The 19,637-nt window shown below is 33.2% G+C and overlaps 1 protein-coding gene across 1 annotated transcript; it reads left to right on the top strand.

Moving 5' to 3' along the window:
• The first annotated feature begins 831 nt into the window (after positions 1–831).
• Positions 832–4,821, top strand: LOC114264539 (signal peptidase I). Its single transcript, XM_028205193.2, has 3 exons — positions 832–1,167; positions 1,278–1,589; positions 3,885–4,821. Exons 1-3 carry the CDS (start codon positions 1,012–1,014, stop codon positions 4,632–4,634), a joined length of 1,218 nt encoding a protein of 405 aa, XP_028060994.1. The 5' UTR covers positions 832–1,011; the 3' UTR covers positions 4,635–4,821.
• The last annotated feature ends 14,816 nt before the right edge of the window (positions 4,822–19,637 follow it).

Genomic DNA, 19,637 nt, shown 5'->3' with positions numbered 1-19,637 from the left:
TCACAATGTGAATATTTACATCATATTCCATCACATTATTGAGTGAAGTTTGGGAGTTCTATGGACATCAACAATCAACAATATCAACAGTGACAGTAATGTGAACATTCACATCGTTATACACTGATGTGAATGTTCACATCAATGTCTACTAATGTAAGTTTAGCCAGTAATTAACACTAATGTAAATGTTCACATCATCTATATTTACAAAATCAATTCTGAAAACATCTATGTTTACAAATTCAAATTCGAAAGCCAGAAGGTGGATGTATACATCGGTGATCACATTATGATTGAAAAGCAGAAGGTGGAATGGTATTGCTTACTTTTGTTCCTCATGGTGGGTGGGTATGGACCACACTTAGTGGATAAAACAAACTCAATCCAACGACAGGAATTTTCGAACGACGAAGCACCCTCCTTCCGTTGTGAACCTTCGCAGCGGTGAGATGAAGAGGAATCTAGGGTGGACGGTGGACGACGACGACGTTGGTGAGGCGATTTGAATCTAGGGTTACTGGAGGCGATGCGAATCTGGTTTTGTGGATTCAGTTTTTGTTTTGGAAATTTTGTGGATTGAATAGGTGGAATGAGAATGGGTTTTGCAGGATAGGTTACACGCGGGAGAGGCGGAAGAGGGTTATTTCGTCCTTTTACAATTAATGGACCTAATGGAATATTCAGAAATAATTTGCATTTTATGAAATAAAACAGTTAAAGCCCAAAAAAAAAAAAAAAATTTAAAAAGTTATTAAAAAAACCTATTTCCAAACAAGTCCTCAATCCAGCGGCCAAGATCAGAGCATTCTATTTTTATCGAAAAGGGCCATTCTCGTAATTTCACGTTGACTTCCACAGTAGATCTGGAACACCAAAACAACAAACCAGCGTTTACAGCGTACGGTACGGCCAGAGTGTCCGATTGCAACCCCCAGTCCCGGAATGCCCACTAGGCATCGTCGTCGACGTCCGTAGACGAAACAACAAGCCTATTCTATTCCCCAAATCATGATCAAACCCACTTTGACTCTCTCCTTCACCTTCTCTCTCCTCATCTTCGAAACCCTAACATCAATCTCTGCTCACCCAACCCTAAACATCTCTCACTTTCTCTTTCCCAAGGTCAGCCACGAGCTTCGTCCTCAACCCTCTCCTTTCTTCCAGGTTCGTATCAATTTCTTTTCAATTATTGCTTTTAATTAATTAATTAATTATTATTATTTTTTTTGAATCTGAGTCGGTTGGTATGTATTGTTGTGATGATTTTGAATCAGGATGTTTTGAGAGCTATATCGGTTCGGCAAGAGTGGAATAGCTCGGAGGGCGTTAGGGTTTCGAAATTGGATTCCAGGAAAGTGAAATTCGGTAGTTCGCAGAGGTATGAGTTTCGGCTTCGGATTGGGAAGACTGAGTTGATCTTCAAACTTAGGGACGAGGTGGCTTCGTGGAAGAAGATGAAGAAAGAGGGAGATTTTGAATCTTTGGTTAATGAGGCTAGTTCTGTGGCGGTGCTCGATGCGTTTATAGCCCAAGGTCCTTTGGAATTACGCGTGGGAGGAGATGATGAATTCTCGGTGCTCTTACCGGTATAATCTTAATCTTGAATAGTATTGTTTGCTGTAAATTATTGAACAGATTTGAGAATTTAAGGGTCATAAATATCTCTTTTTGTAGAAACCAATGATTTGATTAATTCTTTTATGTTATGGTTTTTTGAAATATTGTGAAGAATGTATTGTATATATATATTCTTTCTTTGGGAATGATTACTGGGGCTTGGATTTGGAGCATAGTTTGCGCTCATTGCTTCTTAAAAAGATTGGTTTTTGGATGTCAATTTCTCAATTTGTAGATAGGGAGAGTTTATTTTGAATGACCAAGTGGGGAATTTGAGCCCTTAGAAGGGAAGTGAATTTAAATGTTCGTCACCTGTTTCCTGGTTGCAATTTTGCAGGAAGTTATTACATTTAGAGGTTGTAGTCCTCTGTAAGAAACAACTTGTGTAGTATATCTGAGAAGCTAATTGATATATGGTGGGCTACTAAAACAATAGACTAAGTTAACGCTTTTAGCTGAATGGAGGTTAGCATGTTACTCATGAACATTCGATTTAGAGGCGTGTGATTTCTTGTGACTTGAGGCTTGCATAAATATCAAAGCAATTCAGATTGGAAGATGAGTTTGATAACATATTCAGTGTTTTAAATTTGGGTATAGATTTCATGGCAGTACTGTTTTAAGCGATGCTTGAGATTTTGGCCAGTTTTTTTTTTTTTTTCAGTCCAGATATGTGGGGAAGTTTATAAAGATTTGACAAGTGGACGGTATTCTGTACAATTGTATTTGAATTTTTACTGTTGTCCACTTGAGCTCAGTTGGGTTCACTAATACCATTTCTTAACAAATCTCTGGCATTTTTGTCATGCATCGAAGCAAGCAAAGTTGAGATGTTATTTGAACTGAAAATTTGATTTTTTTTAATGCAAATTTTAATTTGTTATTTCAATGTTGCAAGTTGCTCTTGTTTTGTTGTGTTTTTGTCATTATTATGGCCTTAACCGTTCTATGGTTTCTTTTTTGCGCGCATTATCTGCAGAAATGTCATTCGCTTTCTGTTTTTCTTCTGTATCATGTCTGTTATTATCTATTTAATCTTGTAATATGAAACCAAAAAGTTTGCACTAGTGTCAAGTGAAATGGCATATTTTAAGTTGACTAAAGGCTTCAAGGTGTTTTAACTTTTCTTGTAATTCTAATTGGAGTCAAAATTTTTAGAAGAGTATGTTTCTCTTATTTGCCATTGAAATCCTTCTGGTGCTTTAAGCTGCTGAATATGCCCAAGATTTTCACTGGCAAGTATCCATTTAGTAGTTGTCCAGTCATACTCATGGACATTTACAATAGCTTAGGGCTTTAATTTGATAACTTAGTTATTGTAATTTGGTGAAATAGCTTTAGATTGTTGAGTTGTGTTTTACTGCAATTTGATGCAGGACAGATTTGAAATAGGCCTAAGTATGAGCAAAAACACAAATAACAGGGCTGTTTTTGGGGCTGTGAACAGTAGACGTGAACAGTGATTTGTAGGAAGTAGAGGAAGGGTTAAAGAAGGATAGATCTAGATATCACACTTAGAAAACCCAAGGCATCACACCAAGGGGCTCGTTAGTATCACACTAAAGAAAGATTGCATCGCACAATCATAGAAGTATAAGCTTAATTTTCATTCATTCAATCCATAATTTGCCACAAGACTTACAATATAATTTATACTAACTTCATCTTGACTCTAAAACTTTCCATATTAAATGACATGACTAACTTACTCCCTAGGACTCTTTAATACATTAATCATGTGAAAGACACCAGAAGACTCTTTGACCAACTAAATAACCCAAAGACCTTGACTAGAAATTTAAAGACATTTGACTTGAGAAACTCAAAAGACACTTTCAAATAAATTCCAAGTCTAGTTAATCTCCCAAGTAGGCCCCGCATCATCTTGCACATGCCAGATTAAGGCTTGGGCCTTAGAACCGTTGGATCCACGCCTTTTATAGACTTTAATTGGTTGCTGCCATTTTCCATCACAACTATTGCTGCTGACACTGCTACTACTGACACTACTATGGCTACTTTCATGGTTAATATTAATATTCATTATTTTCTTTCCCTATTGTGAGATGCACTTTATCGTATCTATAGGCCAATTATATTTTTCATATTCATTCTAAACTGAACAACTGAATGTGGTGTTCATATTTGAATTTTCTTTATTTTGGATGTATCATATCAACATGCATGTCTATCAGTGCTTAAATTCCTGTCTCTGTGCTATGAGCCTATGACTAACACTCGCCTTTTTTACCTTTGATTATTAGCTGAACACTTCACATACTGGTCTGAAACGGATCCTTGTTGGTGAAGGAATCACAGTAGAAGTAAGAAATGCTCAAGAAGTCTCTCTGTTTCAAGCACTGGAACTTGGGCTACAAGCGAATAAAAGTGTTACAATAAACAGGGAGAGAAGCAAGTATTGGCCTTTTCAGCACTCAATATGTAAGCCATTACTTCCTGTACACATTTCAGGGTCTGTGACGGTGGCTGCCTACAAGTCCCAAAACCCTAATTCCTATATCGAAACTGCTTTCCCATCAAAAGACACAATTGAATTGCTGCCAGAAAAATGTTACATTAGAAACATCTACAAAAAGCGGCACTGCCCCATTGATTCCCTGAGTTTGAGGATAGCTGTGGTGGAGAAAATTTTGAGGAGATTTCTAGGAAACAAAATCCAAAAGAACAGACATTTTGGTTTTCTAAAAGCAAATATCAAAGCATCAACCGTTGTTCGATTCAAGATGGAACTAGAAAGGGATATCAGAAGCAACTACACTCTCTGGGGCACATTGGCTGAATGGAGAACAAGGCCTACTGTCGAACGTGTTTGGTTCGAGGTAGTGGCTAGGATTGAGGGAGAGAGGTTGAAGCCGCTAGTAATTAAGAAGTTACGACCTTTCATCGAGGTAGATTCATCTGCTTGGAGTAATTTGATGTCCAATATTTCTTTTACAAAGTTTCCATCAGTTCTTGTCCCTCCGAAGGCTCTAACGCTGGATGTGAAATGGTAGGAGAAATGGCATAGGTATTTTCAGGTATTTTTGTTGATCTATCAATGTATTTGTTCTTTCTCTTTGTTAAGTGATCAGTTTAATACATGCACGTGATTTGTAAAAAAGAATTGTTGTTGGCTTTTGTAAATTACAAGAACAAAAAAAGAAATGAAAAATAAGATTACTTACCAATGATTGTTGAAAATACTAGGTTTCTAAATGCTTGTGTGTTTGTTATGCCATGATTTATCTTCGTTTCTCTTTTGTGTTTTACATGTTGTGTTTGGATATTAAATATGTGTAGATAAATAAAAAATAAAGATAAAAATAAATGAAATACAAGTTAAATTATTTTTACATTTGTTTTACCTTTTGTATTCTTTGTACAAATCTAAAAGGAATTAAGCTTAAAACTGGATTAAAATTACAAGAATATATTTTGTCGAAAGTACGAGATTTTCCTGATACTCTTGAAAATATAACACAATTACAGAGTTTATTAGGCATTTTAAATTATGGATGAAATTTTATCAAAAATCTTTTAAAAATAGAAATTCCTTGGTTAACCAAATTAAGGAAAAATGTGATTTTTGAATGAACAACAGAAGATGTTTTAATTAAACAAATTAAAGAAAATGTTAAAGCTTTATCATATGTTTATCTTCCTAAAACAGGTGATAAATTAAAACTTCACCGTATGTTTATCTTCCTAAAGCAGGTGATAAATTAATTCTAGAAACAGATGCCTCAGAAACATGCTGGGGATGTGTTCTTAAAGTTATACCCAGTAATTTATGGCATGATAAATAGATACCTTTATCAGAAAATGGGATTAGACTAAGAAAAAATTCAATACCCATAAAATTACAAAAAGAAGAATTAATTTGTGAATATAATTCTGGAACATTTAAACCAAATGAACAGAAATATATTATTTTTGAAAAAGAATTACTTGCAATAAAATTGGCAATAAAGAGTTTTCATATTTATTTAGCCCCACAAAATTTTATTGTGTGCACTGACAATAAGGCAGTAAGAGATTTCTTAATCAATAAAAACCCTATTGAACAAGGAAGAAGATTAGCCTGATATAATAAAATTTCTGAATATACTTTTGAAGTAGAACATCTTAAAGGTACTAATAATTTTCTTGCAGATAGTAGGAATTGTTTCAGAAAATTAAATTACTAAACAAGTAATTTTAATTTTTGCAGAAAACCTCTAGACCAAGAGAAAACAATGAATAAGGGCAAACAACCTGCTCAAGGATATTGGGTGACAATTGCTAAAAAAGCAATCCTCAGACAAGAAAGAGTTTATGTTGTATTCTTAGGAAAACAACCTGGAATTTACACAAATTGGAATGAAGTCAATCAGAAAGTTTGCAGATTTTCAGGAGCAAGCTATAAATCATATGATAGCATGGCCAAAGCTAAAAAAGCTTTTTACAGTGCACCATCTATGCCAGTTTATCAAAAGAATTATATTCAAATGAGAACTAACCCAGTTCCAACTAATATTCAGACATCTAAACTAGATGAATCTGAGATAAAAGATTTTTTCAACCCTGGTATGTCCAGAGAAATTTATACAGAACTCAATGGAGTTTGGAAAATTCACATTGTAGACAACAAAGTGACATTTCGAAAACACATGGGAGTTCTGATCAACAAATTAATTGAGCAAACAGCTAAATTAAAAGATTTGCAAAATCTTTGTTTCAATATCCTTAAACAAATGAATTGGAATGAAAATTTTAATTTTGAAAAAATAAACAATTTTCTTCAGCTATTAGACCTCATATCAGATGAGTTTTCTGATCTAGTTTTTGAACAAATAAAAAGAATTTGTCTTTTTGAAAAAGCAAGAACTTTGCTTCCAAAAGAAATTTTTATGTTAATAAAAAATCGAGTTGAAGATCATTATGATATGATTAGACAAATCTTAGAACGATCTTATGATAAATTAAAATTGAAAGATGGAATTCTCAAAATAACCATCATGGCAAACTATGACATGTGGTTTTTTGAGGATATAGATTGGGGAATAACTAATCAAGTTGTTTTTCAAATTTTAGATCCAATCCAATGGATAAATTATCCAATGATCATCAAAGCAATGCTCTCATGGATAGTAAAAGGCTTTCGATAAAGTAAATATTTTACTTTCTAGATCTCCAGCACTGTTGGTTGGCGAGAACGAGAACATTTTTTTCCAACTATACCAGATTTGGTATCTTAAAGAAACTGAAGATTTTGAATTTGAAAATGATTATTTAGATAAAGATCACCGGAGAGAGCGATTGAAAAATATCCAAAAACTTTCTTTGACAGAATATTGGATAGACAGTCTAATATCTGTTTCACAAGCAGCGTCCAACATCCATGGCTCAGCAAAATTGCCATTCATGGTTACAGATGGTAGAATATTATTTGTAACCCATTTTTCGATAACATATCAAAGGTCTCCTACTCAAATTAATGAGCCTCTTGACATGTTAATAAATCTCAAAAAGAGAAATAATTTGGATCTTCCATTGGAAATAGCCATGACTGCGAATGATGTAGAACATTTCCGGAATGAGCAATACAGCCAGGATCCGGATTCCCCTCCATCAGAGATTGATGAAGAATATCACAATCTCATCAACAGGATAAAAGCATAGTGGATCCCGCTATCAAATGCAGTTGTCTCCTGATCGACTCCAACCTTATCCAGGACATGTGGAGCAACCTGCATTATTAGGCGGAAAGTGATTAGCCAAATCTTTTCAGTCGATGCTACACGACAAATCAGCTCAACCAAAACTTATCTAAAACAGTCTATCTCTTTGAAAACTGGGGAGGATAGATAGACAGTGTATATAATTATGTATATAAATGTAGTGTCAGAATACTACCAATAATGGTAGATTTTTATTTATTATGGTCAAGACTTTTGTGATCTTGTATTTATTTTTTTTGTAGACATTTTGTCCAAGCCTAGTCTAGGTTTATAGCCTTTAGTAGAAAGGTGTAAAATTTTGGACGTATTAGTATGCTAAGTTTCTACCATGTAATAATGATAGGTAGACTAGCATGACTTTATAGTTTGTTTGTAAATGTAAATTGTAGTCTATGAATTGGCTTTGAAGCCAACGGAATAGAGAATGTAAATTCTCCATCTTTGTGCTTCCAACTTCTCTAACTTCTCCATCATAATTCCATACTCCATAACTCCATCATAATTCCATAATAAAAATAGTAAAAAGCTCCTTTTCTTTTTTGTTGTTTTAAGTGGTATCAGAGCTTGGTGAAGAGTTTTTGAAAGCAAGATCAAACTATGTAAGTATTCCTATCTATGTATGAATTTTGACATATATATAAGTGTGTATGGTGTGGTTTTTGTTATTAAAAAAAAAAAAAATCAAAGTTTTTGTATCCTTTGTATTTTATATCTTCCTAATTATTTGTTTCATTTATAGTTGTTGTAAAGCCTGTATGCTTAGTGTATGTCAAAGCCCATATACTCATTAAGATCTTTTGACTATTGGCCATAATCAAGTCTTTAAGATCATAAAGAGAGGTTTTATGTGCTCTTGGTTTTCTAAATTAGATAAAAATCAAAAAATAAATCAGAATTATCTAGAAACCAAAGTTGAGTCCATAGAATCTAAAATAGACAATTTGGGTTCTATAATAAATATTGACTTAAATAAAGATGCATAAAACCAAATAAACAATTTGGTGACAAAATTAAAAACTATATCCTTCATAAACAATGATGGAATGAATAGTCCAGGAGATAGTTACATTCCTAGGCTATTTTATGGTACAAAAGATATTATGGTATTTCAAACCAATACCTCTAATAGGACTGAATATGAAAATATTGTTGAAATATTGGATTATTGGAGAAAATTATATAAAGACCCAGATTTAGATATTGATGAAAGAAATAGGCTACTAGATCAGATAAGAGAAACTTATCTAGAACATGAAGCCCTTTTACAGTACTTTAATTATGATATTAATATGTCAACTAATGATGATGATAGTCAATCATCCTCATCTGAAGAAACATTAGATCAAGATATTTCACCAGAAATAAATAAAGGGAAAAGAAAGGCAGAAGAGCCAATTGATCCCGAATTATTTGGCACATGGGGAGATGGAGAAAATTTTGACTTTATTCAAACAAATGAAGTTAAAAATGATACTAATATTGGAAGTACCTCTAATCCTACACCTGAGCCAGTAATATCTAGAAAAGATAATAATCATAAGTATCCAATAGCTCAAAATGATACTTATTTAGATTTGTCTCATGTTCTATTTAAGGATCAAGAACAAGCAATTGATGACTGGGCACAATCCTTGTCCATCATTATTACCAATTATAAAAAAGTTGGTCAAATGAAAAATTCCTTGATTATATTGCAGTAACTCTCCAGGGAGATGTGTTGCAATGGTTAAGACAGTGGGAAAAATTTGAAATTGGAAAAAATCAAAAAATGGCTTTGTTAACAAATTTTCTCACACTTGACACAATTTAGCTGAATTTGCAAAAATCATAAAAGAAAATTTATGTGGTTTTGCAGGAGATACTAATTTGCAAGTAGATGCAAATTATATTTTGACTAAATTAGAATTATGTAATATTTGTCTTTTTGAAGACTATGTTCAAACTTTTAAAAAATATTATTAGCTTATTGATCCACCGACAAATCAACCCTAGTTAGATAATTTTTTTCATAAACTCCCTAATCCATGGGATGAGTTATGTATTAAAATATATTCTGATTTTCTCAAAAAAATAGGGAAAGAAGAAATTGATAATCTTGGTTTTTGCATAAATTATGTTCTAAGACTGATAGCAGATCGATATCTAGAAGCAAAGGCGAAAAAATAAATAAAAAATCAAATTTCCAACTCACAATACGGTCAAAAATGTTGTGATAAAATTTCAAAAGAAAATATGAAAATTGATTATAATACATTTCCTAAACGAAAAGGAGTTTCCAAAAAACACATAAAATATATATGGAAATCCTAAAAAAAGAACAAAACTTTTTCAAAAAAGAAAAAATATATTCGAAAAAAGAAACCAACAAGTGTTGTTGGAACAATCTTCTATGTAAATAAAATAAATTAAAATAAAACCAAACAAATAAATAAATAAAGTACCGAATTTATTTATCGAACCGAATTAAAAATAAAAGACCAAGTCGAGTGTGTGACACTCTGCCCTTAAGACAGATTCGCCCCGCTTCAGTGCTTACGGACTAATGGCGTCTATCTTCCAAGATACAATGATCTTCACAAATTTGTAGTAGCACTCCAAACAAATTTTCCTAACGAACTAGAACCTTGTGTTCTATACTCTCTATAAAAATTCCTAAGAACTAATATGAAGAATATATGCAACAGTGTAGAAATTAGGACAACAAAGAATTAATTTTCAGACTGGTTTTTGGATGCCCAAAACTGCTGGAACATGGCTATATTTATAGGCAAAAAATCTAACCTGAATAGGTGCTAATTTGAAGTGAACAGGTGGGATTTTGAATTGAACAGGTGCTTTCTGAAAATCAAACAGATCTGGCAGTTTACAACAGATAACTGCGCAGCAGTTAGATCTGTTCAGGCTAGTTTGAATCTGTTCGGGTGCAACACCTATTTGGATTGTATAACTTGTTCGAACTGGTAAAGAATTTGTCCGGTTCAACTGGGCAGTTTCTGGCAGTTAAATAACTATAAAACCAGTTTGAAACTGTGTGGAATTTGGACTGGAAGAAGCACAAAAATTTTTGGAAAAAGTTTGAATTCAAATTTAATTTGAAATACAAATCACTTTGTTTGGTTCCTGTTTTCAAAAAACACTTTTCAGAAAATTCTACTTTCTTGTTTTTCGTATTTTTTTGTTTTTACTGAATTTTTTAAATATTTTAAGCAATTGTTTTTACTTTTTAGACATACCTAACATAAATATACCTAAAAAGTAAAAAATTTGTGAAAAAAACATTTTAAAAATTCACTAAATACCAAAAATATAAAAAAAAAATACGAGAATTCAGTACATTTTTTATATTTTTATGTATTTATTAATTTTTTAAATTATTTTTTCACAAATTTTTTACTTTTTAGATACATCGAAGTAAGGTGAATCTAAAAAAATATAAAAAATGTTTAAAAATTTAAAAAATATTCACTAAAAACAAAAAAACACGAAAACAAAAAAACTCAATTTTCAAAAAACTTAATCCAAAAAACTCAAACCAAACACATTGAGTAATTTCCTACAAGAATTTATTGAAAAAATTCAAATAAATTTTGTCCAAAAAATTAATGTTAGACCCGACCCGACCTACCACCCACACCCGTGCCCAGCACGGCTCGGCTCGGCTGGATGGACGGCGGTGGTGGCGGGCGCGCGTGTGTGGTGGTTTGGGCTAAGGTTCACTTTTTCCATAACTCATCCCTTCTACAAACTTGGGGTGCCCCTTGGGGCCCAACCCAAGTGTTGTAGTCTAGAGCTTATATATGTAAACAAGCTCTCTTAAAGTTTTAATGTGGGACAACCCATTTCAAGAAACCCACATTTACTTCTTTAAATTTCTCATTCCACGAATCCGAAAATGACGTCAACTTCCCATTCACTCATAAATGGTTTTGACGAACCGTCTTCATCGTGTGGCTTGCCACACGGCAAGGAACACGTCATCTCTTCGGACCCACCCCAAAATACGTTTGCGGCCCACTCAATTTTAGGCTCAAAGTTGGCCCAAAGTAAGCCTTTATAATACCAATTTTTCCAACAATCTCTCACATAAATGGAATTTGACGGAGAGAAAATGCAACAACATGATCTAATTACAGAGAGTACAGAAATTGAAAATATTCTGCAAATGATAGGTAGCTTTTGGCTTTGAACCTTCCCTTGTGAGACACTATTGGATTTACTAGCTAACTAGTGAACATGATGTCTTGAACTGTTCAGCAGTTTGCGTAAACCAAGACAATAGAATTCACACAGTATATCCCCAGACACAGTTTAGTTCTCACTATTGTCTTTATTTTGGTCCTGAACAACCTGGTCTTTTATGAGTGCTCTTGAGAATTGTAGCCCTTCACAAATCTCATAGAACCAGCCCAGTTCACACTCATATAGGTGATTCTTATGAAGAATATCCTGCCATACTCCACTAGGTATACCTAGATATAAGAATCATTAAAAGTATTACTTAACCTAAAATACTACAGACATCACAATTTCATCAAAGAAATGGGTAGGATTTAGACTCCCCAGTGATCTTTCTGAGTCAATCACAACAAGGTTGTCCCTTTAAATCTAGATCTTGGGATTTCCAGTCAACTAGGTTGAGTTGCCGTTGTGGTAACTCTTATTTAATAGGCTTTAGTCCCATTCCCCTCGATGAATTCTTAACTAACTCTCTTGCTAACCCTTTGGTTAGTGGATTCGCTATGTTGTCTTTAGACTTCACATATTCAATGGAAATAATTCCATTAGAGTAGTTGTCTCACGGTGTTATGTCGATGACGAATGTGTCGTGACTTACTGTTGTACATATGACTCTGTGCTCTACCAATTACTGATTGACTATTGCAATGTATGCAAATAGCAGGCACCGATTTTGGCTACATTGGAATATTTTCAAGGAAGTGGCGAAGCCATTCTGCTTCTTCCTCAGCTTTATCTAAAGCTATGAATTCTGATTCCATAGTAAACCTAGCAATACAAGTCTGTTTGAAAGATTTCCAAGATATAACCACACCACCAAGAGTAAAGACATACCCACCGATGGACTTTGAGTCTCTAGTATCCGATATCCAATTCGCATCACAGTATCCGTCAAGTACTGTTGGATATCTAGTATAATTCAGCCCAATGTTACGAGTAAATCGGAGATATCTTAGAACCCTTATAATTGTTTTCCAGTGTTCTACTCCTGGATTATTCATATATCTACTTAATTTACTTACTGCATAAGCTATATCTGAGCGAATGCAGTTCATCAAGTACATTAAGCTACTAATAATTTGGGCATACTCTAATTGAGAAATACTTTCCTGTACATTCTTAGAAAGAAACAAATTAACATCTACAGGTGTTCTAGCAAGATGATCATCATCTTTGCTGAATTTGTCAAGTATTTTCTCAATGTAATGAGATTGTGACAAAGCATAACCTTCTGATGTTTTGGTAATTTTCATACCAAGAATTACATCAGCAATGCCCATGTCCTTCATGTCAAAATGTTTATTAAACATTTTCTTAGTATTTTTAATCATGTCATTATTACTACCTATGATGAGCATATCATCCACATAAGGACATACAATGACATAACCTTTGTCTGTGTTTTTAATATAAACACATTTGTCACACTCATTAATTTTAAATCCATTTGATATCATTGCCTTGTCAAATTTCTCATGCCATTATTTTAGCGCTTGTTTTAAACCATATAAAGATTTAACCAATTTACACACTTTCTTTTCTTTTCTTGGAACAGAAAAACCTTCTGGTTGTTCCATGTAAATTTTTTCATCGAACTTACCTTTTAAGAAAGGGGTTTTCACATCCATTTGATGAATTTCTAGATTGTATAGAGATGCAATGGCAATTAGCATTCTAATGGATGTTATTCTAGTAACCGGTGAGTATGTGTCAAAGTAATCAAGATTTTCTTTTTGTCTAAAACCTTTGACCACAAGTCTTGCCTTGTATTTGTCAATTGATCCATCCGCTTTCATTTTTCTTTTGAAAATCCACTTGTACCCAAGAGGTTTACAACCTGGTGGTAAGTCCACTAACTCCCAAGTGTGATTTTCCAAGATGGATTCAACTTCACTGTTGACAGCTTCTTTCCATAAAAGAGCTTCAGGACTAACATAGCCCCTTTAAAAGTTAAAGGCTCATTTTCTAACAAATATGTTAAAAAATCTGAACCAAAAGATTTTGAGGTTCTAGCACGTTTACTACGCCTAGGTTCCTCTTCCTCATTTTAATCTAACTCTTGCTCTTGATCATGTTCTTGATCATTACTAGTAATAGCATCAAAAGATCTTTTATTAGTACTAGTCTCTTGTCCAGTCTTATTTGGAAATACATGTTCAAAGAATGATGCATTCCGAGACTCAATAATAGTATTTACATGCATCTCAGTATATTCTGATTAATGAATCAAAAATCGATATGCACTACTATTCTTAGCATAACCAATGAAAATGCAATCAATGGTCTTAGGACCTATCTTAGTCTTTTTAGGACTAGGAATAGCCACTTTAGCCAAACACCCTTACACTTTTAAGTATTTGTAGGATAGTACTCTTCCATGCCACAATTCATAAGGTGTTTGATTCACTTTCTTTCGGGGCACTTTATTTGAAATATAATTTGCTGAAAGTATTGCTTCCCCCCACAAGTTCTGAGGTAATCCAGAACTTATTAACATAGCATTCATCATTTCTTTTAAAGTCCTATTTTTCCTTTCAGCAATTCCATTTTGCTGAGGTGAGTAAGGAACAGTAGTTTGATGAATTATTCCATGTTCTTTACAAAATTCACCAAAAGGTGATTCATATTCACCACCTCTATCACTTCTAAGTTTCTTAATTTTCTTACCAAGTTGATTTTCAACTTCATTCTTGTATTGAATAAAAGTTTTCAAAGCTTCATCCTTGGTTTGAATTAAATAAACATAACTATATCTAGTACAATCATCTATAAAAATGATAAAATACTTTTTCCCACCTCTAGTTTGAATTGATTTAAAATCACAAATGTCACTATGAATTAATTCAAGTGGTTTCGAACTTCTTTCAATTGAATGAAAAGGAGTTTTAGACAATTTTGCCTCAATGCAAATTTCATATTATGATTTGTATCAATGTCAAATTTAGGTAAACATTCCATATTAATTAATCTACGCAAAGATCCATAATTAACATGTCCTAGTCTACCATGCCATAAATTTGAAGACTCAAACAAGTAAGAAGAAGATGTATTTTTATTAATAACTGAGGGTACAACGGTCATTACAGTCATCTTGAAAAGGCCATCAGACATGTAACATTTTCCTACATACATCCCATTCTTAGTAAGTATAAATTTTTCACTTTCAAACACTAGCCTAAACCCATTCTTACTCAACAAAGATCCGGAAACAAGATTCTTGCGAATGTCTGGTACATGCAGCACATTGTTGAGAGTGAGTTCCTTTCCAGATGCCATCTTGAGAACAATCTTCCCTTGTCCATCAACTTTGGAAGTTAAGAAATTGCCCATAAAAAGTTGTTCACCATTGTCCACTGTAGAATAAGATTTGAATATCTTTTTGTCGACACAGATATGGCGAGTAACACCAGTGTCCACCCACCATTCTTTAGGATTTCCGACAAGATTTGCCTCGGAAACAACTGCAGAAAGATTGATGTCATTTACACTATTGGAAATATTGTCCACTTTAGTCATATGGGCTTGAGCAGGCTTCTTACTTGTTCTTCTTTTGCTTTTGCTTTTGCCTTTGCTACGGCAATCTTTGGCCCGATGTTCCTCTTTGTCATAGATGTAACATTTGCCATTAAACTTGTACATTTTAATTTCCCCCCCTTTAGAGCCTTGTGATGAACTTTCTCTAGAAAACTTCCGTTTCTTTGCTTTTGAAGCATGTTCCACCACATTTGCCTTAGACTCCATAGGATGCTTACCAGTCCGCTCTTCAAAATTGCGGTTGTCCTCCTCAATCCTTAAACGCACAATTAATTCTTCCAAAGACATTTCTTTGCGCTTATGTTTGAGGTAGTTCTTGAATTCCTTCCAACCTTGTGGTAATTTCTCAATTAAGGCTGCAACTTGAAAGGATTCACTAAGAGACATGCCCTATGCGTGAATGTCATGCATAATGAGTTGGAGAACTTGAACTTGGCTGATCATAGTTTTAGAATCAACCATAACAAAGTCCAGGAATTTGCCAACCAAAAATTTCTTTGAACCGGCATCTTCCGTTTCGTATTTTTTCTCCAAAGACTCCCAAAGTTACTTTGCTGTCTTGATAGGATTGTAGACATTATATTATGTGTTGTCAAGTCCGTTCAAGATGTAGTTCCGGCAAAGGAAAACAGCATGTTTCCAGGCACCGACCGCAACAACCACTTGCCGGTCGGTTTTATCATCTTTCAAAATAGGAGCATCCTCGCGGAGGAAACGAGCTAGGTTCAGAGTTGTAAGATAGAACAATATTTTCTGTTGCCATCTTTTAAAATCAGTTCCTGAGAACTTCTTTGGCTTCTCACCGTGATTTGCTGGTACTGTCACAACAGGAAAAGGGGTTGGCGCAATTGCAGCCACCACATTAGTAATTTTTTGGGCATTAGTTTCAGTAGCCATGAATTCTAAATTATAAAACAAAATTATAATTAGAATTTATACTATACAGAAAATTAATCCAAATTCATAGAATTAAATTATGTAAAAATAAAAGAAACAAGAATGTAACTTTTATTTTTCAATTAATTTGAAAATAAAATAAAATTTTATTTAACCAAATTAATTCCACACAGAAAATTAAATTCCTGTAACACTTCAATAATTAAAAAACTGAAACAGAATTTTAATTAATGAACACTCAAAAATAATTTCTGAAAAAATTTCACAAATAAATATTTTGAATTGTTAATGACACCAGTATATTACTACTAGTTGTCAAAGAAAATAAACAGTATATTATTACTATCTGTCAAATAGTATATAATCACTATTTTTTTTTTCTAACTAGAATATTATTTTGTAAATCCACAGAAAATAATTTTTGTAAGAACAAGAAAGAGAAAATGGAACAAACGAAAAATTCTGTAAACAGAATAATTCGATTATGTCTTAAGATTGTTGGAACAATCTTCTGTGTAAATAAAATAAATTGAAACAAAACCAAACAAATAAATAAATAACCTATCGAATTTATTTATCGAACCGAATTAAAAAATAAAAGACCACGTCGAGTATGTGACACTTTGTCCTTAAGACAGATTCGCCCCGCTTCGGTGCTTACGGACTAATGATGTCTATCTCCCAGGATACAATGATCTTCACAAATTTGTAATAGCACTCCAAACAAATTTGTCCGGCGAACTAGAATCTTGTATTCCATACTCTCTATAAAAATTCCTAAGAACTAATATGAAGAATATATGCAACAGTGCAAAAATTAGGACATGAAATAATGAATTTTCAGATTGGTTTTTGAATGCCCAAAACTGCTGGAACATGGCTATATTTATAGGCAAAAAATTTGGACCGAATAGGTGCTAATTTGAAGTGAACAAGTGGGATTTTGAATTGAACAGGTGCTGTCTAAAAATCAAATAGATCTGGCAGTTTACAACAGATAACTGCACAGTAGTTAGATCTGTTCAGGCTAGTTTGAATCTGTTCGGGTGCAACACCTGTTTGGACTGTATAACCTGTTCGAACTGGTAAAGAATTTGTCCGGTTCAACTGGGCAGTTTCTGGCAGTTAAATAACTGTAAAACTAGTTTGAAACTGTGTGGAATTTGGACTGGAAGAAGCACAAAAATTTTTGGAAAAAGTTTGAATTCAAATTTAATTTGAAATACAAATAATTTCCTATAAGAATTTATTGAAAAAATTCAAATAAATTTTGTTCAAAAAATTAATATTAGACCCGATCCGACCTACCACCCACACCCACGCCCGGCACGGCGGCGGTGGCGCACGCACTCGTGTGTGGTGGTTTGAGCTAAGGTTCACTTTGTCCATAACTCCTCCATTCTACAAACTTGGGTTGCCCCTTGGGGCCCAACCCAAGTGTTGTAGTCTAGAGCTTATATACATAAACAACCTCTCTTAAAGTTTCAGTGTGGGACAACCCATTTCAAGAAATCCACATTTACTTTTTAAATTTCCCATTCCACGAACCCGAAAACGATGTCAACTTCCCATTCACTCATAAATGGTTTTGACGAACTGTCTCCACCGTGTGACTTGCTACGCGGTAAGGAACACATCACCTCTTCAGACCCACCCCAAAAGATGTTAGGGGCCCACTCAATTTTTGGCTCAAAGTTGGCCAAAAATAAGCCTTTATAAAGCCAATTTTTCTAACAATTGTTTCAAAAACAAAAAAACTTGTAAATGTTACATTTGTAACAAAGAAGGTCACTATGCACCCAAATGCCCAAAAAGGGAAAAAAGTGCAAAGAAAATGATCAAAATTCTTAAAGAACAAGATTTTGAAATAATATATGGCGAAGAAATTTCTGATGAAGAAGAAATCTTATACGAAATTTCTAGTGATGAAGAAAGTTCAGATGAAGAACTAATCTTCATGATGATTAATAATAGTCAAGAAATATCTTAAGAAGTTGATAGTATATCTCAAGAAGAATTACAAGCAATTCGACTTGGAGATGTAATCGGAGAAGAAAAAATTTTTACCGACGAAGAATTAGCAAAATTCGAAAAAATGTAAGAAGTTGTTATTCCAGAAATTTACAAACTTTCAAAATTCAACTTCTTTTCAGCAAGAGTGTTTGAACAATACAGTGGTAACACTCAAGCAAAATGGTCAGAAGAAGGAAATATTGATATTCTTTTTTTTATAAGAAAAAGGTTGCAAGATGGAAAAAGAAATATCCTGAAATTCAATATATTTATATTGAATTAATTCAAGTAACCATAACAGCCTTATTTCGCCAAGGGATAGATACTCCTATTTTGGCAGTAATTTTTGACAAAAGATTTTCCGACCCAATGAAAGCAATCATTGGAGGAATTCAGTCTAATTTGGCTAATGGAGTAGTTTGGTTTAATGTTTGACCAAATTTCTTTATTTCTATAAATGATCCCAATCTTGAAGATACGGTCAGAATAAGAATTAAAACATAAGGATTAGGAATGAAATCAAATTCTATATCTTTGTGCTTCCAATTTCTCTAACTTCTCCATCATAATTCCATACTCCATAACTCCATCATAATTCCATAATAAAAATAGTAAAAAGCTCCTTTCCTTTTTTGTTGTTTTAAGTGATAATATTTTCAAGAGTATTAGGAAAATCTCGTACTTTGAACAAAATATGTTCTTGTAATTTTAAATCTTTCTGGTCTAAAATTATTTCCAAAAATTCAATTGATTCTTTTTCTAGTTCAATCTTTTTTGGAGACAAAATAATTCCATGTTTTTGGAATTCTTCACAAAGTAATTTTAAATGTTTTTTATGCTCCTCCTTGGTTTTAGAGAAGATAAGTATATTATCAATATAAACTACACAACAATCTTTAAGGTCTTTAAAAATTGTATCCATCCACCGTTGAAATACCTGTGGTGCAATATTTAATCCAAAAGGCATAACATTTCAGTGAAAATGTCCTCTAGGTGTACTGAAAGCTGTCAATTTTTTTGACTCTCCAGTCAATTGAATTTGCCAAAATCCACTTTTACAATCAAATTTGCTAAAGATTTTTGATCCTTTGGTTAAGTTAATCAAAACATCTTTTCATGGAATAAAATATCCATCAAATTCTAGATTTTCATTTAGCCGTTTATAGTTGAATACCATTCGGGCTTTTCCTCTTTTAATTTCAGTATGGTTTCTTACCATAAAAGTTGGGCTAGAGTGAGGGCTTCTAGTTTCTTCAATTAACCTTTTGTCTAAAAGTTCCTGGAGTTGAATATCAAATTCATCTATATCTTGTCTAATATAGATCATTGGTCTTACCCTAATGATAACGTTGGGGTCTTTTAATTTTAAACTACAATAACGTGGACTACGTTGCTATAGTTTTAATGGATGTTCACTAAAATTTTCTTCCAAAATTTTATAAATCCAGAGTGATTCATTAATAGTTTTTATGATGGGAGTTAAATCACCACGTGGCACTGGCACAAACTCTTTATCACAAATATATTTATGTTGTTCTAACATGGGAATATGAATTAAGATATTATTTATGCTTAATGAAATAGTTTTTTCCTGTATTTGCATTGGAATGTATTTAT

The sequence above is a fragment of the Camellia sinensis genome, chromosome 3 (genome assembly GCF_055761805.1).
Source record: "Camellia sinensis isolate YWXY chromosome 3, ASM5576180v1, whole genome shotgun sequence".
NCBI lineage: Eukaryota > Viridiplantae > Streptophyta > Magnoliopsida > Ericales > Theaceae > Camellia > Camellia sinensis.
Note: the sequence above shows the minus strand (reverse complement) of the source record. Positions and strands in the feature narration are given on the sequence as shown.

Bases quoted from the DNA above. Each gene is read 5' to 3' on its own strand.
- LOC114264539 (XM_028205193.2), top strand. From the start codon at position 1,012: ATGATCAAACCCACTTTGACTCTCTCCTTCACCTTCTCTCTCCTCATC. The intron at 1,168-1,277 runs GTTCGTATCAAT...ATTTTGAATCAG, and splicing joins AACCCTCTCCTTTCTTCCAG to GATGTTTTGAGAGCTATATC. The intron at 1,590-3,884 runs GTATAATCTTAA...TTTGATTATTAG, and splicing joins AATTCTCGGTGCTCTTACCG to CTGAACACTTCACATACTGG.